This window comes from Narcine bancroftii, chromosome 2 (genome assembly GCF_036971445.1).
Source record: "Narcine bancroftii isolate sNarBan1 chromosome 2, sNarBan1.hap1, whole genome shotgun sequence".
Lineage (NCBI taxonomy): Eukaryota > Metazoa > Chordata > Chondrichthyes > Torpediniformes > Narcinidae > Narcine > Narcine bancroftii.
Genome location: NC_091470.1, coordinates 43846382 through 43874265, shown reverse-complemented (window position 1 = coordinate 43874265; position 27884 = coordinate 43846382). Strand labels below are relative to the sequence as shown.

At 35.1% G+C, this 27884-nt stretch overlaps 1 protein-coding gene across 2 annotated transcripts in view; it reads left to right on the top strand.

Moving 5' to 3' along the window:
* Positions 1–27884, top strand: part of cdc42bpb (CDC42 binding protein kinase beta (DMPK-like)) — a 224763-nt gene that overhangs the window by 142171 nt on the left and 54708 nt on the right. For both annotated transcript variants that reach the window (XM_069916469.1, XM_069916470.1), the window contains exons 4-13: positions 1411–1506; positions 1707–1855; positions 5333–5426; positions 7469–7669; positions 8052–8300; positions 10273–10352; positions 20141–20307; positions 20645–20764; positions 22473–22606; positions 25402–25644. In XM_069916469.1, the coding sequence (XP_069772570.1) occupies positions 1411–1506; positions 1707–1855; positions 5333–5426; positions 7469–7669; positions 8052–8300; positions 10273–10352; positions 20141–20307; positions 20645–20764; positions 22473–22606; positions 25402–25644 (1533 nt within the window). The remainder of the gene's footprint in view (positions 1–1410; positions 1507–1706; positions 1856–5332; positions 5427–7468; positions 7670–8051; positions 8301–10272; positions 10353–20140; positions 20308–20644; positions 20765–22472; positions 22607–25401; positions 25645–27884) is intronic.

The window sequence follows — 27884 nt, the reverse complement described above, 5'->3', positions numbered from 1 at the left end:
ACTCATTTATGAATGATCATTGACATTTTAGGATTGTAGAATAGTAAATTTGAAGTCTATAATGAATTTAGCTGTGTTCTTATAAGTGGCAGAGAAGACTCAAGGGTCAGAATAGCCTATTTCTGTTTCTTATGTTCTTTCCTGTTAACTCTTGCTAGTATGCAATGAAATTACATCTAGTTTAATTACACAATACAAATCAATTGTTGCCAGCCTGATGGCTCCTGATAAGTAAACTATATCATATACCATTATGTATAAGTATAATGGTAAGTATAGTCTGCAAAATATTTGAAACATTGAAATTAATCTAAAAAGGAGCTTTAAAGTATATTTAGCTTCAGTTACTTTATAAACTGTGGAGAACTGATTATAAATCGAGTTTTCCTCTGTTTAATTAAGCTCTTGTCTGGCAAATGTTTCCTGACTATGCCAGTAGCCTGGCCTGAATGTCAGAATGCAAGCCCAATCTTTTTTAAAATATTTTATTTAAAAGCACAATTACAATTATTAAAATAAATTGGGGAAAAAAGCGATACATATATGGTATATAAATCCCTCATCCCTCCCTCTTCACCCCCCAACCACCCCTAACCCTCAAATAAAAGAAAGAAGAAAAAGGAGAATGTCAAAAATAAAAATATAACCTCAATTTAATAACTGTGGAGCTGAGAATTACCACCGTAACAAGTTATTGAGAACTTTCAAACCAACATATTGTAAATATGGGCACCATCTTTACAAAAAGAAATTATATTTATTATGTAATTTTTTAAAGTGGTATACAAGATCATAATTCAGCATGCCATCTCTATATTCCTAAATCTACATCTGATTTCCAAGTTATGGCTATGCATTTTCTAGCCATAGCTAAAGCTAATTGTAAAAATTCAATTTGATACATAGTTAATTACAATTTAAAACTAATTATTTTAACATTACCCAACAAAAATAAAATTGGATCAAGCGGGAGTTTAACCTTTAATATTTTTTGCAAAAATATTTTCACCTCAATCCAAAAAGGTTTTACCTTAGGACATAGCCACGTAGATTGAAAAAAAATGAACCTACTTCTTGACCATGTCTAAAACATAAATCTAATAATGTTGAGTTAAATATTTTTAATTTTTGAGGGGTTAAATATAATTGATATAAAAAATTTATATTGAACCAATCTATATCATGCATTAATAATTTTTGTCATATTATCTTTACATAACTTCATCCAGTCATTCTCATCTATCTATCTAAATCAATTTCCCATCTTAGTTTTGATTTATGAATACCTAATTTAAGATTTTCTTTGATGTAATTTATACATTTTTCAAACCTAATCTTTGAAGCAAATGTGTGAAATGAAACCACAGTGATAAACACAATCAATTTAATATTGCTGTTTCTTGTATCTAGACAGCTTGTTTTCGAGAAGAAAGGAACGTTCTGGTGAATGGTGATTGCCAGTGGATAACTACATTACACTATGCTTTCCAAGATGATAACTACTTGGTAAGTCTATTTTCCCATAAACTTTTAAAGGATAAACAAAAAGATAAGGGTATTTATTCCAGAAATTTTTTTCTCATTTTCTATATTTCTGATTACTTATTTCCATCACTAAATGTAGTTAGTTTATGATTTTTAAACTTTGCTTGTAGTTGCAATATATGACTGCCTTCTTATTCAGTGCATTTTTTATGTATTTTCAGTATTTAGTTATGGACTACTATGTAGGTGGGGATCTGCTGACATTGCTCAGCAAGTTTGAAGATCGACTTCCAGAAGAAATGTCCAAATTTTATATAGCAGAAATGGTGTTAGCTATCGACTCCATTCACAAGTTGCATTATGTACACAGGTATTTGTATATTTTTATGCATCTGCAGTATTGCAAATTTGCATTGTGAAATTATGTTGGTTAACTTGCCTGTTTTTCTTTCTATGGTCCTTTTTTAAAATCCCAATCTGGAGGCATTATGTGGTTTGGTTGCATAAATTTTGCTTGTAGTTAATTTAAGCAGTTAATGTTCTCCTGTGAGCTTTGACAGTGAGCATTGGGAAGCAGTTTAATAGAAGGACTTATGAATTGATTGGATCTGACTTTGACCTGAAGTCTGCATGTGAACATTTGTTTATTGAGCATCTTCAAGAAAGGGACCAGCATTTATGAACTTTACACCAAAATCTAGAATTGTTAATTGAGGACATATTAGGTCTTTGACTACTCTTTGTGGAGAAGGCACTATTCAACTACATTGAATAATTCTACTTGCATTTAGAACTAAGTGCTAGAACTAAACACAGCTTGATCTTTACTTTCTCACATCATAAAGGGAATTCATTGTGTTCATTGTGAACTTTATGTGCACATCTCAAAAGTAGATTTAAGCTTGCACTATGAGCGATCTTTTAGTTTATGCAAATGTTTAATTCAGATAGTTCAATATAAAGACAATGAGGAAACTTCATGGTTGCATGCCTCTATGGTAACTCTCAAATTTATGGATTATGACTATTAACAGGTTCCAGGAAATTAATCTTGTATTACACAATGTGGTTTAACAAATATTATAAAGATAAACTATCCAAATATCAGGCCAAAGAATGTGATGAAAATTTCTTCACTTAGACATCTGTTTCATTAACTTTGTTTATTTTGCTCCTCCCATTCTATTAGTTGTAACAGTTAAAATATGGCAGTGGATTTCATCAAATATTAAGCCTCATTGTTTTCAAGCACACAACTGCTTATCAAGTTCAAGTTTATAATTATCTGACTGTACCTATAAAGCAAGATGAAATCAAGTTTCCCCAGACCATGGTGCACATATTCTCTTAAAGTCATCAAACACTTTATTTTGTAGTTTACTGCCATAAACTACATCCCTTCACATACTTTTCATTTTTGAATCTTTGGAATTTGCTTCCACTGCCCCTTCAGGCAGATAAAAGCAGATGGTCGCTTAATAAATAACTTTACGTCTTTTTCTCAATAATGCACCCAGATTATTGAAAAGTTTCAAGAAACCGTAAATGCTCATAGTTTGAAACCATTGAAAATAATTGGCAGGTCAGATGTCTTCTGTGGAAATAGAAACAAAATTAAAATTTCAGGACCCTAATGTTTTTATTTATGAACTCCTGTACAAGAAATTATATTTTATAGAAGTTCAATGTGGAATACTTGGTGTTCATTTTTATTCCTCTTCTCTATTTATAAAATCTGGGAACTTCTAACAGATTTCTCCTCCTACCCTGCCATTGTCAAGAGATTAGGCCACCTACACACGACCTTACCTCCCCCTTCTCAAGTTTCTGATTTTGTACCTCTGGAGCTGTATCTCTCAGGTTATATATTGCCTCTTTGTTGCTGCTTCATACTTCTACCTGTTAAATTTCATCAGGCATGTGAGTGCTTATTCTATCAAACTCTTTTTCTCATTGAATGCTAAAACTATCATTTTCAGTGTTCACTTCACCCTGTTTTGAATGTTGAGATTTTTTCCTATATATGAATTAACTTATATGAAGTAAAGCTGTTGTCCCAAGATGAATCCTGAGGGAACAGTACTGCATATTTTCCTCTGGTTTGAAAAACAATTCCAAGTTTGTGTTTTATCCCTCAGCTAATTTTTTTTTTAATTCACATTGCCTCTGTCCCTTGTAAACAGGGTCATAAATACAACATGAAGAGAGATCCTTTGTGAACTGAATCTGTGATGATCATCGAGCCCCATTTTTACTCTTCCCTACATTCCAACAACTCCCCACTCCCCTCAGATTCTGCCACTCACCTACACACTGAGGGTAATTAACAGTGGCCTATTATCCAAGCCACCTGTATATTCTTGGGATGTTGGAGGAAGCCTAAAGGAAATCCTCTTAGTTTAGGGAGAATGTGCAAGCCCCACACAGATGGAATCAGGTGCTAGAGCTGGGAGGCAGCAGCTCTATTTTCTGTGCCACTTTGCTGCCCGTGTTAATAATACTTAAATTTTCAAATCAGGAGTAGGAGCCCCCTGAATTTTCCATTTGATAAGATTGTTCATGTATATTTCATATTTTTTTTTAATCAACGTAGATGGTTCAGCACATTGTTTATGCCAACTCTTGGGGAGCAATCTTATCAAATCTATTTCTCCACTTTTTTTCCTGCAACCTATTATTTAATAATGATAAAGTTTAGTGTCATACACATTGTACCACATACATATGAAACAAAATTCTTGCTGCAGTCTAATTCTTTGTGCAAAAAAAAATTAAAGAATACATTTAATTAAATTAAAAGGAGTAAATAAATGCTGAAAATGGATAATACTGTAAATACATAGTGCAATAATAAAATGCCATGAGCACACCTGATTATCCTGGTCTCATTAGGTGAAATTTACAGTTTCCACTTCTCTTCCCTCACCTCCATTCAGGCTTTCCAGGTGAGGCAAAACGCACATAATCTAACCTAATCTACTACATTTATGCCACCTCCACATTGGTGAGACCAAGCGCAAATTGGGTGATCACCTTGCCGAACACTTAAGATTCCTGTATCCAACCATTTTAACTGGCCTGTTTCCGTGCTGTAATTGTTGTTATATATAACTCTCTTGAAACATTGATCATTTCTACCCATGGATGTTGTTTGACCTGTTGACTTTCCCTAATTGGACCAGATATTCCCACATGACCATTAATTTTCCCTGGGTTGTTGAGATCTATTTGTATATTGTTTCAAACATTTATTCAAAAAATCAAAAGTGGCATTAAAAATTAATATAACAGTCTGTGCATTAAAATGTAGTGAAACACGGTCAAGCCCCAGGAACTAATTTACTTGACTTGTGTTTTGCCTTTGTTTGCAGAACTTGTGCAAATATTTTTGCTTGTGGAACAACTATCACAGCACATCAAACTAAATCACTGCTTATGAATAACATTTGCTTGAAGAATTAATCTTGCACAACACTTTAAGATGTCTTCGAGCCGAGATGATTTTTAGCTGTGAGAAATTCTAATTTTCAGTGTTGATTTTGGCTTGGTCTGCATCTAAGCATACCCTGCTTTCCATACCTTTTTCCAGGGACACAATCTCCCTGTTATGCAAAGGTTACCTCTAATCTGATGTCCTTTGCTCTGACCTAGATCTTTCACTTGCTTTTAGACCAGATTATTTTTGAACCATTGTGTATAAGATTACAATTTCCTATATCAGAATGACAATGCTTTTTATGCACAAACAGGGCATAATTAATACTTTAGTTGAATAACTAGTATAAAAATATTTGCCAGGAGTTCCCTTGCCTGCCCTTTTGATTAATAATTGTATTTTTTTTTGTAGGGATATAAAGCCAGATAACATTTTGCTGGACATGAATGGACATATACGTCTTGCCGACTTTGGTTCCTGCTTGAAGTTGATGAATGATGGCACTGTGAGTATTATTTCATGCAGAATATTTTAGTATACATTTGAAGAATAGCTGCATAAGAACAATATTCGTGTATGTTAATAATACCTGTATTCTGGAAATAATTCTATATGTTCACAACAAGTATTTTACAGCACCGTGTTCTAAATTGACCATAAACAAGACTCCTTTTTTTAAAAAAAAGAGAAATTGGTAAATTCTGCCACATACCCAGCATGACATTTTTTTTTTGGTAATCTTAATATGTTATTTCTTGTGATTTCAGTTAGAAGCTCATAATTTAACAATGTGTTCCTTTTTCTTGTAAACAAGACTTCCTACTGCTAATAACTGCCAAACTGCAGCATTAGAATCTTCCAAAATCTCATTTAGTTCAACATTTTTGTAATCTGATGAAAACCATTAACTTTAGAGAAAGATAAGATGATTGAGATTTTGATAAGCATGGAATGAAGCGAAAAAATGTGAACAATTCTGAACTTTTAAATGAAACTTTAAATTGTGCTAAATTACTCCTCATGGGATTAGGAGCATTATATTGGCATAGACTGTTTTAACCTTTAGAAAAGAGGCTAGGGAAATCAAGTCATTTTTGTTGGCAGCCTGTAATTGGTAGGGTGTAAGAAAGATCAATGCTTGGGCGTTGGTTATTTACAGTTTATTTCAGCGGTATATGAGGGGACTGCTCATGGCTTACCAAAATTTACTGAAGGTATAAGGCTAAGAGCAAAATTAAGTTGTGAGGAAGACACCGAAAATGCTGGAAATAATGCAACTGATCGGAGCATGTTGAGGTCAAAACAATGTTTCATATGTTGAATTTTAAAAAATTCTGATGGAAGATCAGTCACCTGAAATGTGACTGAAATTAGCCTAATCTGTTGAATCATCCAGCATCTCCTATTTTTTTTATATCACTAGCATCTACTCCTTTTCCTTTTGTAAAGTATTATAGACAAGTTAAATAAATAGATGGGTATGTTATAGATGCAATACAATTATGGGTAAAAATGCATACCAAAAAGAAAATGAAAAAGCAGAAGTGCTTTTAAAAAGTGAGGCAGAGAAAAAGTTGGTGTTTAGAGGTGTATTTAATGCCTTTGTATCCAAATTGAATATGTTGGCCTTTATTAAAATAGGATTGGAGTCTATGTGAATAAAGCTTAAGCAAGTATGCAGTATCAGGAGGAATATATACATAGAGCTTATTACCCAAGGAAGGATATGTTTGGTCCTGTTGTAGGGTCTCAACCCGAAATATCAGTTATTTCTTTCCCCGCACTCCGATTCCCTGAGTTTCTCCAACAGGTTTTTTTTTACTTCCGATTCCACCGTCTGCAGGCTCTTGTGCCCCCAAAGGTATATGTGGCTTTGAGACAATGCAACAAGAATTCATTAGACTAATTATGATGAACACTGATCTTTCAAGAGAAGTTGAGTTCTCAAGGCCAGAGTTTAGATAGCCATAACCTGCAAAATTCAAAATCAACTTGACCGAGTAGATGAGGGAGAATTTTTCTCTGGATGTGGAGTCTGGAACAGTCTCAGAAATGAATGTTGCCTATTTAGATTAAGATATGGAAACATTTCTTTAGAAAAGGGCAGCGAGAATTTAGAATTTTGTATAGCTAGGATAGCAGGTAGTCATTTTATTAAATATATTCAAGGCAACATTCAAAATATATTTGAATGCAAAGAGAATAGAATTATATTGGAAAAATGTGGGAAAGTAGGAGATCTTAAATGATCAACCAAGATCTTAATGAATAATAGAGCAGACTTGAATGGCTAAGTGGTTATTCTTCCTACTTTATTTTTATTTCAGTAACTGCAAAGAAAATTTGGCATGGGCAGAACATTTTAAAGCATTAATTTTATATTATTACCAGAGTTTTTACACACTTTTTTTTCCCTCACGGGACACCTAAGCATAAATCTTTAGGCAATGAAGCTGGGTTTTTGACATGTTTTGTTGTATGTATTTATCAGAATAAACATGCAAAAATGTGCAGATTTTAATGTGCTTCCATAATTTTTCTGCTCAGGTACAATCTTCTGTTGCAGTTGGTACTCCTGACTACATCTCTCCAGAAATCTTGCAAGCAATGGAAGATGGAATGGGAAAGTATGGACCAGAATGTGATTGGTGGTCTCTTGGTGTTTGCATGTATGAAATGCTTGTTGGAGAAACACCATTTTATGCAGAGTCGTTGGTGGAAACGTATGGAAAAATTATGAATCACCAAGTAAGGACCATGCATTTTTTAAGGGAGACACTATAAACAATTTTAAACAACTTGAATAATGATTAAAACAATATGAAGTGAACCACAGCAGTTCATTTCTTTGATGAAGAATAGCAGTTTTGGCAAAGCTCTTTTTATTTCTGCTAGTATACCATTTGGGATTTTTTTTATTGCAGCCTACGTGAAGAATTTTAATTTTGTGTAATTAACTTTATGATAAAATGAAGTTAAAAATCTATGAAAAGTTTAACATTTTTTCATGTTAATTTCAGGATATATTTTAAACTCAACCCATCCTGTCTGTGGTACTGAATTTACATCACCATTCTGCACACATGTTATAATACTTACAATTGCATTCAGGCTACATTTCGTTTGACAGGAACGATTCCAATTTCCATCTCATATCACTGATGTTTCTGAAGAAGCCAAGGATTTGATACAGCGGTTGATCTGTAGTAGAGAGCATCGTATTGGAAAAAATGGAATGGAAGATTTCAAAAAACATTCATTTTTCAAAGGGATTGATTGGGACAACATTAGAAATATTGAAGCCCCTTATATTCCTGAAGTCAGTAGTCCAACGGACACTTCAAACTTTGATGTAGATGATGATATTCTCAAAAATCCAGTGAGTATTTTCGTTTTTGTGGAGTATAAAACCTACTGTATATACTTGTGTGATAGTCGATTCCATATAAAAGTTGAACCCCCAGCCCAAAATCGCATATTTTCCATATATCATGTAAAAGTCGACTCCCCTATTTTTGGCGTCGGCCGCCTACCCATCCAAGCTCCTGACACCCTGACCATGGATCCTTGCCCCAGCCACCCACCCATTGGAGCTCCTTACACCCCAGCTGCGTATTCTCATCCCAACGGCCTGCCCATCGGAGCTCCGCGGACCGCGGATCCTCACCCCAGCCACCTGCCCATAAAAGCTCACGATGCTTCAGACATGCATTTACCACCTGGACCCAGCCTTCCAAGCTCCCGACTCCTTGAACAACACGGGTACATGTGGCAGTCAAGAGTAGTATTATGTATAAAGGTCGACCCCCCCCCCCCCCCCACCAAAACCTGACCCAAAAATTGGTCCCCATAACTCGACTATTTCACGTGCATGTATGGTAACTTATGACATACAAAAAAACAATAAAAAGATTTGTTGACGGTTAAGGTTTACCATTGGTTTTCCCTAAGACTTGTAATTTTGTGAAGTTCCCAAGTTTGGCAGGATTATGAGGCAGTATTAAATTTCTGACCAGTGAAAGATTAGGACTTGTTCTTGAGGGCAGGATACATTATCAGAATTAAATAAAATAATCAATTTTCCATGTCTGGAGACCAAAGTTTAGTGGTCATGTGATAATATGATCTATTCTCATTTCCCTCATCAATTTGTTTAGAATCACCTCAGAATCAATGTTTTCAGCAAGCTGTTAGTCTCAATATTATAATTAACTTGTTATCTTTTTGACAGAGAATTTGATAATTTAGCATGATCTTAGGCTTCTATTGGAATTGGGTGAGGATACATATTATCTTAAATTTGGAATTACATAAGGGGAACACATTCAAATTCATAAAAGGAAAATTTAAGACTTTACACAGAATAGCCAATATTTAAGATGCTTCAATTTTCAATTATATTTTGTGATACAACACGCTCTTGCCCCCTTCCTGTTTTGACATGAATAGAATCATGGAAACACACAGCACAGAATCAGACCCTTCAACCCCTCAAGTTTGCATTGGCCATTACCTTAATCCCATTTCTCATTCTTTCTGCATTCTCTTCAATTCCTTTGAAATTCTACCACTCGTCTACACACTCAGGACCAATTACAAAAGCTAATTTACCTACCAACCTGCAGGTTTTTGGAATGTAGGAGGAAATCAGAGCACCTGGGAGAACATGTAAATTGTACACAGCTTTGAACTTAGTTCTTTGGCACTGTGATAAAGTGGATCCACTAGCTGCACCACTTTGCCTCTGTGCCAAATGAGAAATAAAAACTGATTAGATCTGTTATTTCCACACCATTTTGCGTTTTTTATTATTCCTGGCTCAATTCATGTGAAATTGAACTTGTTTCATTATTCTGGATCAGATGTTTAAAAATCATTTTGGGAAGAGATTGCTTGAAAACTTGAAAACTAGGTTTCCCTCAGTGAAGAATTCATTAAGCATTATCAGGCACAGATGTGTGTTTAAGCCAACATCTGTTTATAGTAAATTGTTTTGTTAATGTTTTCCATGAACTGTAGGACTGATATGCTTCAAATGACGAGTCAATCTGTCCAGCAAGAATCTATTTTATAAGGCTTTATTAAATAAAAGCATATAAGGCTGTAAATATTCAGCAGGACGGGTAGCATCTTCAGAGGGAAAAAATGGAGGAAAAAGTTTGAAGACCTTTATCTGATGAATGATCAAAAATGTTAACACTGTTTCTCTCTTCACACATAACTCTTGACCTGCATGTTGTATTTTGCTTTGAAACCACACTGAAAACTAGAGATTAAATTAGCAGTGACAATTTATTAGATTAAAAATAATCCTCTATTTGTACTGACAAATGCTTTTGTTGTTGTCTTAGGAACTGGTGCCTCCAGCCACCCACACTGCTTTCTCTGGACTGCATCTGCCTTTTGTAGGCTTTACATTTACCACCACCAGGTAGAATATTTCTGTAAAGATTGTATATGTTACTCATTTCTACATTAATGAACAATCCACCACTAGAAAGCATGGATAATGCTATGTTTGGTGACATAAAAGAATTCTTTACTTTTTCCAAGTAAAATATTTAAATGACCTACTTAAGCTTTATTTTAAACCCTGATTTTTTTTTTTGGCTATATAATTTACTTGGAAGATTTAATGCAGCATACTACTTTTTATTAGCATGGTTTATGTACTTTGTTAGTTAGGAATAAAGTGTGGTTTTATCTACCAATTTGCTTTTGAATAGAAATTAGATCTATATTGGTTAGAATTGTTAAAGGGCCAAGCTCAACAGTTTCTCACCCAAGTAGCTCCTTGATATGTGAAATTGCTTCAAAAGGTTGGTGAGAACTAAAGAATGTAAGGGAGCAGATCACTTGGGCCCTTTGGCTTAAGGTGGTATATTAGAGGGAGGGGAAGGTTGAGAATCACTGCTCTAGACCCAACTGTTACTGAAATATTTTGCTTGAGAAAAATTGTCATTGGCCCATTTCCCTTGGAGTTATGAAACAGTGCACATAACAAGTCAATTAGGTAGGATTAAAACAGTGGTTTTCAAACTTTTTCTTTCCACCCACATACCACCTAAAGCAATCTTTTACTAATCACAGAGCACCAATGGCATAGGGATTACTTAAAGTAGGATGTGAGTGGAAAGGGAAAAGATTGAGAACCACTGCACTAAACAAATCAAAGATTTGAGGTGTAAAATTGTACCTGAGGTGCAAGGTTGGCCATTATCGTACAAAGTGGGAACGTAAGTCAAAGAACCCAAAGAGTCCTATACATTCTTTAGTTCTGACCACTGGTTCAGTGTCTATTGCTGACAGCCTTGGAGATTTTCATTGATTGAATATCAATGAACATGTGGAGTAGAAAATAACTGGAAATTACAATTTACTTAAAACGAAATGCTGGAACTGTACAAGTTCCCGAACTTGAAAGAGGATTGATCATTCAGTAACAAGAGCCATCATAAATTTATTGACCTGGAACTTTAATTTGGTTTCTCTCCCCAAACAGTCCTTCCAAGTGAAGCAACGCTTCATTTGTGAATCTGCAGGATAATTTACTGCATTTGAATGTTCTCAGGGAGTCTGGATGCAGGCTAGAGGTTGTTTCGTTGAGCACTTTTGCTCTGCCTGCTCAACGGCAAGGATCTCCCAGTGGCCAATCATTAAATTCCACACTCCATTGACATGTCTGTCCATGGCCTCATTAACTGCCAAATCATGGAACAACATATTGTATTCCATCTTGGCTGTCTCCAACCAGACCTTTCTCCTGGTTTCTCTTTTCCTCTAACACTTTTGATTCTTTTCCTCGAAGTCCCCACCCCTTTCTCTTCCTTCCTCTATCAGAATGCTATGCTGCACTCTTAAGACCTTTATCCTTTCCTTCCATCACTTCTCAACTTCCTTCACTTCTACCCACCCACCTGTATCCACCTATTACCTCATGCAAATTAGCCTGTGTCCCTTCCCCTTCCTCCCTTCTCCTCCTCTTCTCACCCCATCTTTTTATTCAGGTGTCTACCTGTTTTTCCACATTCCAGAAGAAGAACTTTTTTACTTCCTATGGATGCTGCATGACCTGCTGAGTTTCTCTTGTTTTTCTATACTGCTTTAAATATAGGCCTAAATTTTCATCATAAGTCAACTCTCATTCCAGGAATCAATATTTTATTAGCTTCTGTAATTGTTTGAATACTCACTGGTGATCCTTACATTTCATGTAAGAAGACATCTAGATTTTTTTTGTATGATAATATTTCATAATTTCATTTGATCTAAATAGCACATTGCTTTTTTACTTTCCTTCAAAAATGGATAATTTTGCATTTTCTTTTCATATTGAACTCCATATGCCAACACCTTGTTCATTCACTCATCTATATCCCTTTCCTGGTTCTTTATGACTTAGAATTATTTACAACAAGCTGAATAAAGATATTTTTCCTCATCTCAATCATAAGTGACCAACCCATCCTCTGAGACTGCCCACTCTATTTAGTTCCAGACTTCAACTAGAGGGAATGATTGTCAATATTTGTTTTGTCAGTCCTGTGCATCTTCAAGGTGAAATGAGCACCTCTAATTCTTCTAAACTTTAGTGAATATAGGTTAACTTTATTCATTCTGCCTCTGCAGAACAATTCCCTCATCTCAGAAAAAAATGGGTACATATCCTTCAAAGTAAATAAATCCTTGGGTATAAAAATCCAAACTGAACAGTGTTCCATTTGAGGAATGCTCAAAGCCCTTTAAAATTCTTTGTGTATTCCATTTCTTAGCAGTAATGATTAAAATATCAAGTGCCTTCCTAATTGCGTGTTGACCCTGATGTTAACTTGTTTGTCAGTTCTTTTTTTATCCTTTTTATAGGTCATAGAACCTGACAGATTAAAGTGGAGGAGGTGATTGCTATCTTAAAATAAATAAGAGAAATCCCCAGGGTCTGACAAGATATTTGCTCGAACCTTAAGGGAGGCTAGAGTAGAAATTGCAAGGGCTCTGGCAGTAATAATTAAAATGTCGTTAGCCACAGGTGTGGTGGCGGAGGATTGGAGGGTAGCTCACATTGTTCTGTTGTTTATAAAAGGCTCCAAAAATGACTCTGGAAATTATAGGCTGGTGAGCCTGAGTAGGTAAATATTTGTAAGATGTCTAAGAGATCAGATATACCATTATTTGGATAGCCAGGGAATGAATAGGTATAGTCAATAAGGCTTATTGCGTGGTAGATCATGTTTAACCAATCTTATAGATTTTTTGAGGAGGTTGCCAGGAAAGTTGAAAAAGGAAAATCTGTGGATGTCATCTACATGAACTTAAGAAAGGACTTTGACAAGGTCCCACATGGAAGGTTGGTCAGGAAGATTCAAACACTCAGTATTCATGGTGAAGTAGTAAAATGGATTCAACAATGGCTAGAAGGAAGGGAACTGGCCAAATCACCTATAAGGTGCAAGAAATAAATGATAATTTTAGAAATTTTTACAGAAAATTATATCAATCAGAATCTCTGAAAGATGAAATAAATAGAGAAATATTTATAACAAGTTAAATTACCCATGTTAAATATGGAACAAAAAATTAAGAGTTATCTAATCCTTTTTCTGTGATATAAGTGTATGAGACTCTGATGTCATTACAGAATAATAAAGTCCCAGGAAAAGATGGTTTTTCCTCCAGAGTTTTATAAAGAATTTAAGGAATTGTTAACTCCTGTATTATTGAAAATATTAGATCAAATGAGAGTGACATGATTTGCCAGAATCTTTTAAAACAGCATTAATAACATTCCAGAAAAAGGGAAAGATTCTTTACAACCTTCCTCTTATAGACTTATATCATTATTAATTACAGATTATAAAATTGTATCTAAATTAGCTAATCGATTAACTAAATATTTACCAAAATTAATAAATAAAGATCAAACAGGTTTTATTAAAAATAGATCTGTAGATAATATAGTTAAATTTATGAGTTTATTTAGTGTAGCACAAAAAGAAAATAAACCAGCAGTGGTGGTCACAATTGACACACAAAAAGCATTTGACAGACTAGAATGGAACTTTTTATTTTAGGTGTTAAGTACATTTGGAATTCCGACTGTTTTTATAGATTGAATAAAAGCATTATGTAATCAACCAAAAGCTAAATAGGCAAATATCAAAGTTTGTTTTTATTAGTGCGATCATCTAGGCAAAGATGCCCGTTATTACCATTTTTATTGCTTTAGCCATAGGATCTTTGGCGGAAATAATTAGAAGAGACAATGAGATTATAGGTTTCGATATAGACAATAAAGAACATAAAATTAGTTTATTTGCAGATGATGTTATAGTCTATTTAACAAAATCAGAGCAAATTAAATGTAAGATCAGTAGAATATGGTTTAGTGTCAGGTTATAAAGTAAATGTTAATAAGAGTGAAGTGATGCCTATGGTTGATATGAATTATACATAAAGTTTTTTAAAATGACAAAATTTAAATGGCAAAAAGAAACAATTAAATATTTAGGAATAAAAATAGATAGAGATTTAAATAATTTATTTAAATTAAATTACATGCCACTATTTAAAAAATTGATGAAGATTTTATAAAAATGGAAAGAATTGCCAATGACTTTAATAGGACAGATAAATTGTATCGAGATGAACATTTTTCCAAGAATACAGTATTTATTTCAATCATTACCCATCTCTATACCAGAGAAGTTTTTCCAAGAGCTAAATAAAAATATAAAGAAATTTATTTGGAGAAATAAAATGTCAAGAGTAGCTCTGGAAAGACTGTCTTGGAAATTTGAAGGCGGAGGATTAAGATTATCAAATTTTTTAAATTATTACAAAGCAGCCCAATTAAGATTCTTGTCCTCCTGTTATCAAATTGGAGAAAAAACAGCGTGGATTCATATTGAAATAAATAAATTAGAACGCTTCCACCAGCGTTGTCTCCGCTCCATCCTCAACATCCATTGGAGCGCTTACATCCCTAACGTCGAAGTACTCGAGATGGCAGAGGTCGACAGCATCGAGTCCACGCTGCTGAAGATCCAGCTGCGCTGGATGGGTCACGTCTCCAGAATGGAGGACCATCGCCTTCCCAAGATCGTGTTATTTGGCGAGCTCTCCACTGGCCACCGTGACAGAGGTGCACCAAAGAAAAGGTACAAGGACTGCCTAAAGAAATCTCTTGGTGCCTGCCACATTGACCACCGCCAGTGGGCTGATAACGCCTCAAACCGTGCATCTTGGCGCCTCACAGTTTGGCGGGCAGCAACCTCCTTTGAAGAAGACCGCAGAGCCCACCTCACTGACAAAAGGCAAAGGAGGAAAAACTCAACACCCAACCCCAACCAACCAATTTTCCCTTGCAACCGCTGCAATCGTGTCTGCCTGTCCCGCATCGGACTTGTCAGCCACAAACGAGCCTGCAGCTGACGTGGACTTTTTACCCCCTCCATAAATCTTCGTCCGCGAAGCCAAGCCAAAGAAGAAAAAAAGAAAGAAATAAATTAGGAGAAGTCAACACAGAGTATTTTTTTGTATAAATGGGATAATGAGTTATTGAAAAAGAAAACAGAAGTACCAATATTAAAGCATTTGCTTAAAGTATGGAATGAAATTCATATGGAAAGAGGAATTAAAAATGATCAAATACCAAAGATGTTGTTAAAACAAAATCATCTTATTCCTTTTACTTTTGAAGAATCCTTTTTTTGATATTTGGTTCAGTAAAAGGTCACAGAGAATGAAAGATTGTTTTTTAGCTTCCTTTTTTATGACTTTTGAACAAATGGAAGAGAAATATGAAATACTATCAACTTAAAAATATATTTAAAAGGGAAATTTAAATCTGCTGGAACAGAGTCAATTTGAATATTTAATTATAGATACATTTATTGAGAAATTTATTACAATTATGTGTATAAAATTACAAAACATGTGGGAAAAATAATAATATAAATCAAAACAAAGATGGGAAAAAGATCTAAATAAACAAATTTAAGTCAAAATTTGATCAAGGCTGTGCCAAGAGAGTGTAACAAATACAATTAATGTTAGATATCAAATGGTACAGTATAATTTTCTATATCAATTGTATTATGCTCCATATAAATTAAAAGGATTAAACTCAAATTATTTTGATAAATCTTTCAATGTAATGAGGAAGAAGGAACCTTTGTACACTCAGTTTGGTCCTGTGTTAAAGTGGAAACATTTTGGAAAGATTTGAATATATTATTAGGACAAATTATGAAAATAAAAATACAAAAAGATCTGAGCATATTTTTACTTTGGTAATATATATAAAGAAGATGTGAAATTGAAGTTGGATAATATAGCAATAGCGGTACCAAAAAAATGTGTAGCAGTAACGTGTAAAACAGAAAACTTTATAATGATGGACAGATGGAACATTGAAATACAAAATTTTATACCATTAGAAAAAATTACTTACAATTTAAGGGATCAGATTGGGAATTTTTATAAGATTTGGGAACCGTATATGGAATTTGTTAATAAAAACCCATCCATATCATCCACAATCAATAATCAGGAGATACAATACTTCTATCAAGAGAATATGATTAATATCAAGTCTAAGTGTTATTTTTTTTTCTCCTTTTAAAAAAAACAATGGCTGGAGGGGAGAAGCCAGATTGCTTCTTAGAGTGAAGGTCTATGAGTTATGGTGTGCTTTAGGATTCAGTGCTGGGACCATTGTTGTTTGTCATCACTGTCAGTAATCTGAATGATAATGTGGTAAATTAGATCAGCAAGTTTGCAGATAACATGAGATTGGAGGCATTGTGGACAGCAAAGAAGGTTTTCAAAGTTTGCAGAGGGATCTGGATCAGCTGGAAAAATGGGCTGAAAAATGACAGAAGGAATTTAATGCAGACAAGTGTGAGGAGTTGCATTTTGGAAGGACAAACCAAGAAAGGACATGCATGGTAAATGGTAGGGCACTAAGCCAGGTGGATAAGATTGTAAAGAGAACTTTTGGCATATTAGCCTTCATAAATCAAAAGTACTGAGTTTAGGGGTTGGGATGTTATGGTAAAATTGTACAAGATATTGGTGAGGCCAAATTTGGAGTATTTTGTGCAGTTTTGGTTATCTAATTACAGGAAAGCTATCAATAAGATAGAAAGAGTGCAGAGAAAATTTGCCTGGACTTCAGGCACTGAGATACAGGGGAAGGTTAAACAGGTTAGGACTTTATTTTCCTTGAGGGGAGATTTGATAGAGGCATTTAAAATTAAGGGGGAGGGACAGAGTAAATCTAGGTAGGCTTTTTCCTTTGAGGGTAGGTGAGGACGAGGGTTAAGGGTGAAAGGGGAAAAGTTTAGGGGAAATATGAGGGGGGATTTCTTCACACAGAGAGAGGGGTGAGTGTGGAACAAGCTGCAAGCTGAAGCAGTTAATGCGGCTCAACTTTAACATATAAGAATTTAGAAAGGTACATGGACGGGAGAGGTATGGAGGGCTATTGACGAAGTGCAGGTCAGTGAGACTAGGTAAAACAAGGGTTTGGCATGAACTAGAAGGGCAAAAGGGGCCTGTTTCTGTGCTGTAATGTTCTATGGTGCTATCTTCTCACCAAAATTAATAATCAGCAAATTGACATTTTCCTCCATTTCTACTCTAGCAGATGCATTTTTGCTCAACTAGGTTTATTATTGCACAAATTCTGTTTACTTCTGCCCAAAATCTGTACTCTTCAAAGTTCATTTTCAACCAGTATGCTATTTTATATACAATAAAATCTCTGTTATCTGGAATTCAAGCAACCAGTAGCCTCAATCAATCGGCAATAAAATAGCAAAAAATAAATAGGTAATAAATACACAAGTTTAAAATTGGCGCACCTCGCCGTTAGTTCGCCAAGCAATTGGAACCAATCAAGCAAATAGAAAATTCACTTATCTAGCATCTACCAATCCCCATAAGTGCCAGATACCAGGGATTTTTATTGTATTTTAATCTAAGTAACTATATCCTTCGAATGTGACTTTCCGTGCTAGTGATCGCATTGAAGTTGTAGAACCTATGATGCTTTTTTTTGGCTCAGATTATGTCAGTTACAGTGCCCAACTGCAAATCCCAGCTCTATTCAACCTAGTGAGAACAGGATCAAACCTAGATCTTAATAATTTCTGTGACTTAGCTTTTCAATTGTTGTGCCTTTGGGTGTGTCCTGTGTTATGAGCACCCATTTTAGTAAAATGGGATTGTCATTGTAGGGGGATAGTATAGACAGGAGAGGCTGAATGGTCACGTTTAACATTTCACATAAGTCACAGCCCAGTAATAATTCGATACGTTGGAAGAAATGAGGGAAGGTTTGTCACAGTCTGTTTCAGATTTGCAAAGACGTTGTGCTTTTGCAAAGGGAAAACCATTCTGACTGCTGAATAGAAAGCAGCTTTTTGAAGCAGTTCTTGTGGCCAGCCATTTTTTGTGGAATTCAGTGCAAAGCATGCTCTGTGAATGACTGGGCTTTTTCAATGGATTGACCTGTGCCGAGGGTCTTTTTGAGAAGCAAATGCTTTATTTTGATTGTGACTAATAGTGGAGGTCACTTAGAGAGACTGCTTCATTTTAAGTGTGACTAGCAGTGAGGGTACTTGGAGAGACTGGTGCCAGGGTCTTGGAAGCTTTGTGGAGGCTGCCCAGTTTGAGCCCTGCCGACAAAAGGAGCAGGAGTGCTCCTGTGGAGGGACATTTCTTCAAAGACAACACAAGAAGAATTCCCAGTTCAACATTCATTCTGGGCATCAAATTTCAAAGGTTTACGCTTTATCACTGAATTTGAAAGACTGAACTTTGAAGTAACTTTCTGGATTTTGGTCTGGACTGTAATGGTTTGAGTATATATTCCTAGGCATCTGCCCATAGTTGGGGATAGATTTAGTGTTAAAAGTTAAGACTATAGTTTAAGAATTAGAAAAAAAGAGTGTTTTAAAATTAAGCACTGTCTGCTTTAGTGTTTATTGCTGCTCATTACGTGCAGTTCATAGCACCTGATATAAATTGATACCATATATTTAATATATAGTTTCTTCAAATTGAACGTAATAATGCTGTTATTAAGAATTTGAAACAGACGGATTATTCAACATGTCAAATATAATTATTGTTGGAACTATTCACTGCAATGTGATGTGATCAGATAACTGCAGTAAGGTCAATTGCAATTTAACTGTTTTCATGGGTAGTTAATTGCACAGTAAAGGAATGAAGTGTTATTGAATATGTTATGTTGCTGAAGTCATCAGCTTGAACATTTCAATTTCAGCAATCAATCTGTATAGTATAATAGCCATTACAGTGTGGAGGCATTATTGATCTGAGTAATTTAAATGTTCAATCCCATTTAGAGATTTGAGCTAATAATCTACACTGATATTTCAGTGCATTATTGAGAGAAATTTGTACCATGCGAGGTGATGTTTTTGTGGTGAGGCATTAAGACTATTTGACTCCTCAAGTGTACCTGAAATACCCATGCTGCTACTATACAAAATGTGGGGCATTCTCCTAATGACCTAGCATAGCATACAATAACCTCACTATTGTAGGTTATCTGGTTAGCATTTTAAGAATTGTTAGGTCTGCTTTGTTCATGAATGAGTGAGACAAACACCAGGCTGAGTCGAAATCAGGGTTCTTTGTTCTTTATTACCGGATTGTAACACTTGCGACTAACCACGTTAGTCGGAGAATGCATTCTGCCGTTATCAGCAAAATGGTGATTTTTTATACCCTTGGATATGTGCTTAGAACATCATCATATCATTACTTGTCCAATGACTAAAACTGTTGCTATCCTTTCCCTGCTAGCTTCCTGCCTCTCAATCCATCAATGTCTCTCTTATCTTGTAAGTACAAGGATGCATTCACATCTTGTTACAGCCCTGTACATTCCCATCTCATGATGTTTTACCTAACAGGAGTACAAGGACACCTCCCCTTCTTGTTACTGCCCTGTACAGGGTAACTCCCTACACATTCCCATCTCATGATGTTTTACCTTACAGAATCAAGCATTTTAAGAACTTTGTATGTATAACAGTGACCAAACTTAAAGGACAGTGACCTGCCATTTATTGAAAAAGCAAAAAAATTGAATGCAAAGTATATCTCTCAGACCTCTTCCAATGAATAGTAAAATGATATGTAATAAAGGTTTTGAAAAGTGTGTAATGTGATTTGCTGTTTCAGTCCTTTGTCAGATAGAACTTCTTTGAAAATAGGCGTGCAATCAGAATCGATTGACAGAGATGCGGATGTTCGTATAGACTTGGAAAACAGTGCACAAATTGAGCTTTATGAGAGACGAATCCACAGGCTTGAACAAGAAAAACTGGAACTAAATAGGAATCTGCAAGGTAACTTTGAGATTAAATTGATACTAAAAACATGAAAACTCACAACAGACTAATCAACATCTATAAGGAGAAGTGTGTTTTTTGTTGGTGTGTATGAATCGTCAGAATTCAAATTTAATAATGCAATTCAAACAGGAAGCTGTAAAATTAGGTTTTGGTTGCCAAGAAGAGTGCATATACAGATTTTTGTTTGGACATTAATGTTTACTTGCAACATTTTATATTTTATGCAGAGTTCCAATATCTTTTTTCTTAAACTGTAAATTGCTGCAGATTTACTGAATTCATCCCTTTTAATTGCTGATTAAAAATTAATATTCTTGAACTCCTATTTTAGAATCTGCACAAATGGCACAGTCACTTCATAGTTCAACACGTGGAATGGGAACTATTGGCAGAGATAAAGAAATTAAGAAGTTAAATGAGGAAATGGAAAAACTGAGAAAGCAATTAGCAGGTGAAACGTTACAATATTGATACAGTATCTTGCATCCAAACATTTATGCCATAGCTTCTTGGTAGACATGTTTGTTCCTGATTTTCTAAGTAAGAGATTATGCGTAACAGATGTCACTTTTCACTTTTGATCAACTCTACCTGCATTAATTTCAGATCACTTTAAAAATCGTTGTCATTGTTTCTCCTCAATGTGATTTGCTCCATAGCTATTTAGTTACTTTGTCCATGTCTCGTTCCTCGAGAACTTTACTGTTAGCCAGCCTGATGAACTGCACACCATTATCTTAATCAAACTGAAGCTTCAGTAAGACACCATATGCTTTTTAACAAATTGATGTAATCTCACCTTTCACCTCGCTTGTCAACTTTGATTTGACATCCAGACTTCATGATTTCCTGATTCCATTCAGCATGCCTAATCAGGCCAAATTTATTTGTGACTTCCAATATCTTTCCATACAAATAAAATTAATAAGTACATAAATTTTCCCATAGTTTGATCATTTTTCCCATTGTTACTGGAATTCAACATTAATTCCTTTATACTGCTAACACATTCTCATCAGTCATGTTCATTAACACCAGTTTTGTTTTTAAATGCCTCAAAATGTGCCATTATTAATGGCTCATACTCTGACTCATTTTATATTCTTTGTTTATTTATTTTACTGTCCCAATTTTAATATCAGTGATTCCAAGTTGTCTTTCAATCCTATAAAAATCTTGTGTTGGCCATTCTGCTTTACAATGATCTTTCTGCTAAATTTGAAGTCTCTTGCTAATTTGAATTGTTTATTTTCACAGAAGCTTACTATTTCTCAAGGACCTATTTTGTCTTTCTTTTGTATTTTTATATATTTGTTTAGTTAAAGACTGTTACTGAATTATATCTTTCAAATGAGAATTAATTCTTGTTCTAGCCAAGATAGATCAGGGTTCAGCTCACAAGAAGCATTGTTTGTACCATAGGTCAAGTTTCATTTTGTATATCTATGTTTCTTGTTCCTCAAATATTTAGTTATAATTGTAATGTGCTTTATGGTTTCTTAAAAGATGACAAATGTTATTTGATATTTTTTATTGGGTTATTTCTTGGCATTGTGTGTAAAGATTTCAGTGCTGAAGCAGATTTTACAAATTCCATTTTTGAAACTCATCTTGCACAAATTATTCAGAGCTTTCATGTATCCATTGCATAAATTTTTGTGCAAACTTGGACTTGAACCTAATTTTAATAGTAATATTTTACAACAATGTTTTGCAGTGGTTGAGAAATTTATCTAGTGATCAGTAATGATCATGTGAAATGAACAATTTTTACATTTGGGTAAAGCGATTTTGAGGGTATATTTTAGAGCTGGTTTGGATTCTCACCTGGAAAATGATGGTGTGAATTCATATTTTTGATAATCACTGCTGTCTTATGTGAAACAAAATGTAACAAAGGTGGATTGCATTGACTTGATGGATATTTCTAAATTAACAGTACAACCTTAATAAAAGAACAAAATCATTTTCATGAGGCGCTTATTGGATTAGAAAGTAGTGAACCAATATAATCATTAACAAAACTGTGTCTATTGCTGATCACGTTCACTTTATATTCCAGCGGACCACTTTGGAGTTAAGCTTTATAAATTTAGACAGTTAAGCATAATTAATCTTTTAATTTTAATTAATTTAATTAGAATTGATCTTTTATTTAGAATCTGATCGGTTAGGACATCAGCTTGAAAATGCAGTGTCTCTCCGTCAAGATTTTGAGGAATCTACGAACAAAGTAAAAGCACTTGAAAAGCAGATTAAAGCACTTAAACAAGAAAAAGAAGAAAATCACAAGGTAGTTAAATTATTTTGGCTATTGCCATAAAAAGGCCTTAATAGGTAAAGGACAGCATAATTGTAACCTCAGGCATGCTCATTCATTCTTAGGATTTCCTATTGCTTGCTGCTAAAGTCAGTGATGCTGTTACATTGTGTGGTGTTATCAAATTCTTGTATATCCTGATGTAAATTAAACAATTTAGCTTTAATCTATTGTGTAAATATAAATTGTCTTAAATACACAGGTCAATCAGCATTTGGCAAATGAAAAGGTGATTTAGTGCATTTTATTTGTGCTGAAAAAATGCCACATTTTGTTCTTACTGACGAGATATTTAGTGAAAGATACCTTAAAACACGAGCATTTAGATTGAAAATCCTGACGCTGTCATCAGTTTTTCCTCATAAAAATCACTGTTGGATTAGAAAAGTTAGTGTTCATGATAAAGTATAGGAGGAAAGCAATGCCACTGTGCATTAGAATATCAGTGAGCAAATAGGACCTGGATTTCAAAGTTGATGGCAGACTGACATTTGTTGTCAACCTAAAACCTGTCCACAAAAATCTAGTGATGTTCCCTTTTTCTTTACTTGTTACTGATAGCTTAAGCTCTAGACGATTTTGTGCTTCCAACAACTGTGAAATCTTCAAACAAGTTATGCTATGTTCACGGCAAAGAATTCTGACAAGAAACTGGGAAGTTAAAAACTTGATTTTTAAATCAAAACTCTGAACTTTCTTCAGAGCACAAAACAAAGATTGAATTTTATACATGAGAGGAAGATTGAAGCTGAAATATCACAGGCATTAAAACTGAAAATTAATTTTTAATATTTTCTTTGTGGAATTTTGATTCATTTCAGGCCATGGTTTTAGACATTTCAGACTGTAATTGTGATTTAGTCTGCTTGTAAAGCTCAGTTATGTATTATTACAAAGTGAACATTTTCTAAGATATAATAACAGACTTAATATTTATGTTTTTATGCACTTCTACTGATCTTGCTGAAGAAGGATGGAAAACAGGATCCCACATGGAAGTATCAGGGGTCACTGAAGGCAGCTTCTAACTGCACACGTTTTCCCTATGTCATATTTCAACCATCATAGCCTTATCATGAGGCTCAAAGTTAATATTACATATTCTGGGCCATTACTTCTGTGCACTGAAATGCCCAATCAGTCTTCTAGGTAGGGGTGCCATCTTCAAACAGTTCGCACAAATTTTGGAGATGGGCATTTTTTCTGGGCTAGTCTGTTGATCCCAAGGAATTAATTGAAATAACAGTTCATTCTTGTCCTCAATGGAAATCTAATCCACACTTGTATTCGAGACTGGAAACTGATTCTCCAACCAATCACTCAAGCAGAGAGCAGTGCCCTTGATGCTACTAATCTCAGAACAAACTGAGATTTCAATCTTTAATTTTCCTTATTTAGACATTTAGCTGCTCTGATTTTAACTAGCTAGTATTTGATGGATGTTTGGAGGCATGTGGGGAAATAATTTTAGAACAAAAATACTGTATTTTTCCATTTTCCCCTTCCATGTCATCCCAGATCCCACCATTATACCCACATAGTCATATCTTCAACTATGAAACAATATTTGAAGGATAGTACTCAAACCTTCAAATCAGCTTGTTATGTACTATATGATGTTTGTTTATTATTATATTTGATTACTTTGTTAAAGGAGTGGATTTAATGTCTTTAGACTTTTGGACGATTAGATTTTTCAATGGTAGCTGAATGTGTGAGATGATAATATCACAGCATGGTAAAGGGGCACATGGGATTGAAGTGAAGGGATCGAGCAAATATATTCCTTAATCGAACAGGTTGAACATTGAAATTAACAACAGAATGAATGAGAAGGAAATGAAACTTAGAATCACTAAATCTATGCAAAGTCAAATGCAGATGTAAAGAGAAAAATAAAAATTGGATTGAAAGAATTTTTTTTTAAAATACATAAAGTAAATTGTTAGGACATTTTCAAAATTTTGCCTTATAAAATATCAGCAACAAATTAGCTGAAAAAAGGACTCCAGCATTGCATTAGTTTAGTTCCAGTGCCTTTGAACCTATTTGATGTTTTCAAATTTCTGAATTGTGGTTGTTTTGATCTCTTCTGTAGCAGTAACTTCAGAATTAATTGCACTTCACTGACAGGCAGTGAGTGATATGCCATCTTTGTAAATCTAATAGTGGATCACAGCTGATCAGATTGTAGCTTTTGGATTCTTCAATTTGTTTGCATGTCTGCCCCTCATCTGAAGCAAATTGCCACCCAGTGATTTTAAAAAAAACCATCAACATTCCCCGTGTATATACTGCAAACATGAGTCTCCTTATTCTAATACCATTCAAGAAAAATCGATCTTTATTGGGTAAATTTGTGTTACTTTTGGCTCACAATCTGCACCTTGTGTCATAAGGTTTGAATCTATAATTTCTAAGGGTGTGAGATCTTCTCTGGTTAGTAGTTCTACACTAAGCATCATGGTGTCTATAATAAATATTCATCTTTTTGTCAAGCTGGGGTTTTATAGAGTCTCATAAGTACTGATCTTTAAATGTTACAAAGGGTATATTGCTTTAATACAGTATTAGGATTAAGTACCCAGTATTTGGTGTGTGGTACAGTATGTCATTAGGCTTAATGTTATACCTTATCTTAGTGATACTCGACTACTTTCTTAAATTAGTATCTGTTACAATGGCATTTTTAATTGGAGTAAATTATTAATATTCTGTGAGCTTGTGTTTTATTAATGTAATACCTGTATAATTTATCATTTTAATAGCAACTTGTTGAAACCCTTGAAAGACAAAAATCCCAAACCAAGGAATTGAAGGATGCACATCAGCAGAGGAAGACTGCAATGCAAGAGTTTTCTGAAATTAATGAAAGGATGGCAGAATTGCGCTCTCAGAAACAGAAGTTGTCCCGGCATCTCCGTGAAAAAGAAGAGGAGTTGGAAATAGCTATGCAGAAGATTGATACAATGCGACAGGAAATCCGTAAAGCTGAAAGGACGAGAAAGGAGGTAGATAATTACTAAATAACTACACAGACCCTGTTTAGAAAAAGAATTAGTCACTGAACAGCAAGTAGTAATTTCATAAATTAACTGTACCCTATAGAAAATCTTTCCATTTTTAAAATAAATCAAGCTTTGTTATTCACAGTGAAAAGTCAATTAACTTGTTTGAAAGATATAGAAGGAAAATAGCAGATGCAGAAACAATACGATGTAGAATGAGGGTCATGCTATTTGTCATTGTAAGGATTTATTAAATTTTGTCACAGCATCAAAAGTACAGTAAAACTCTAATTATCCAAAATCATTTATTCAAATTTTGTTTGGGCCAGAGATAAAGTCTGTTCACTTCCGAAAATTTTCTGATAATTGAAGATATCCGAAACAATCAGAAATATTCAGTTATCCAAAAATTTTTCAGAGCCTAACTAACCTCACGGGTTGAAAAAATTCACCCGATGTCCTTGTCTCAGGTAACTCCCATCCTCTCTCTTCCCATTTCTTCTTTATCTACCCCTATTGACTTTTCTCTCCAACTCTCATAAACTACATACCAATATCTCCCAGCTGCAAGCAGTTGGAAGAATCCTTTGTCCCGGAGTCATCAAGGAGAGCGGCCTTCTGGGCAGGAACAGGACCTCGGACTGAGGGGCATTACCTCTCCCCTTCACCCTTTCACCCTCTCCCAGCACACCAGACCTCCCAACACCGACTCTGAACCCTCTCCTCGGCCAGCTACTGCACACCAGAAACCCTGGTGTGCGTGTGCTGTAGGTCAAGGGGAGGGTTCAGACTCTGAATCAGGCATTGGGATCTACGGTGACTGGAGCTCCCAATGTCAACTCTGAAGCCTCCCTTCAGCCTATTGAACACACACATAGGACGGTGGCCAGGAACTCCAGTGTTGGCTGAGGAGATGGTTTGGAGTTGGGCGTTGGGAGCTCTGGTGACACTGTGAGACCATTTATCTGCAGCAGATGCCCTAGTGTCTCACAGATCAAAAATATGTGGTGCATGAGGGCTATGAGGTTGGGGGCACTACTGGGCTGAAAAAGCAGGGAGGGAGGCGATCGCACCCTTCAAGCTATGGGCCTACTCGGGCCAGATACTGGAGCAGGACCACGGTGGGTCGTGTTGGTGGCAGCGGTTAGAAAGCCTCAGTGATTGGCAGCGGCATTGGGGTCATGTTGGGGATTGGTGGCGGCCAGCATTTTTTTTCGTGCAAATTAAACATTACTTTAATTCTTTTAAAAGCCTTCCCTTCTTGTTTGTTTTTGTTTAAACCTTGATACGTGATTTGCTGTTGCTACTGATCTGTTTTTTAAAAAAATGATCATTTATCCAAAAAATTCAGTCAGCCGAAATAGGTCCGGTCCTGACCATTTCAGATAATCAAAGTTGTCCTGTATATGATTCCCATCAGTTAAACGATTGGAATTTTTAACATTAGTTTGTGTTAGTACACAGTTCTTCATCTTTGGGTGTGTACCTAATTTGGTGGCAAATAATTTTTTTTTTCTATGGTAGATGCTCTAAAACTTTATTCACCACAGATGTTGGTCTTTCCAATTTGCAGATGTCAGGAATATCCTTTTTCCAGCCCTGTTAGTATCTAGGGAAGGTGGAAATTTGTGGCAGCTGTTCTGTTAATTCCACTCTACCACAAGCAAACTGGGGGGAATGGCGTTTGATTTAGATCATTTATTTCCTATTAAGCCAAGCCAGCCTTTCAAATTATCCACCTATCATCTTCTGGTTCTCAGCATTCTTGCCTTCAGTGAATATCAATACAAATACACACTAAATATTCTGGAATTACTCTGGGTGTCTAAACACATCATATTCTTTGACACTGTTAAGTCCACCCAGCCTCTTCCTTCCTGTTTCGTATTTACATGTCAGAAGAATGGTTCTCTTTTGTGCTATTTGTCATTGAATTTTCATATTCCCTCTTTACTGGAATTGTTTGCTCTTGGGTTTGGTTCCCCTATGTTTTGTAACTGTGCATTGACTTCTACCTGAAACATCTGTCTCTATAAGTAACCCACCTTTTCAATACAAGTTTTACCTGGCTATATCCCTACTCAGCTCATTTAGGTTGGCCCATCTCCAGTTTAGAAGTTCTATTTTAGATTAATCTTTGCCCGTCTCCATTACAAATCTAATTCTAATTATGTAATGAAAACTCTTACTCAAGGGATCTACCATAAACATTGGGTTCACAGCCTGCCTTGTTCTCCAGAATT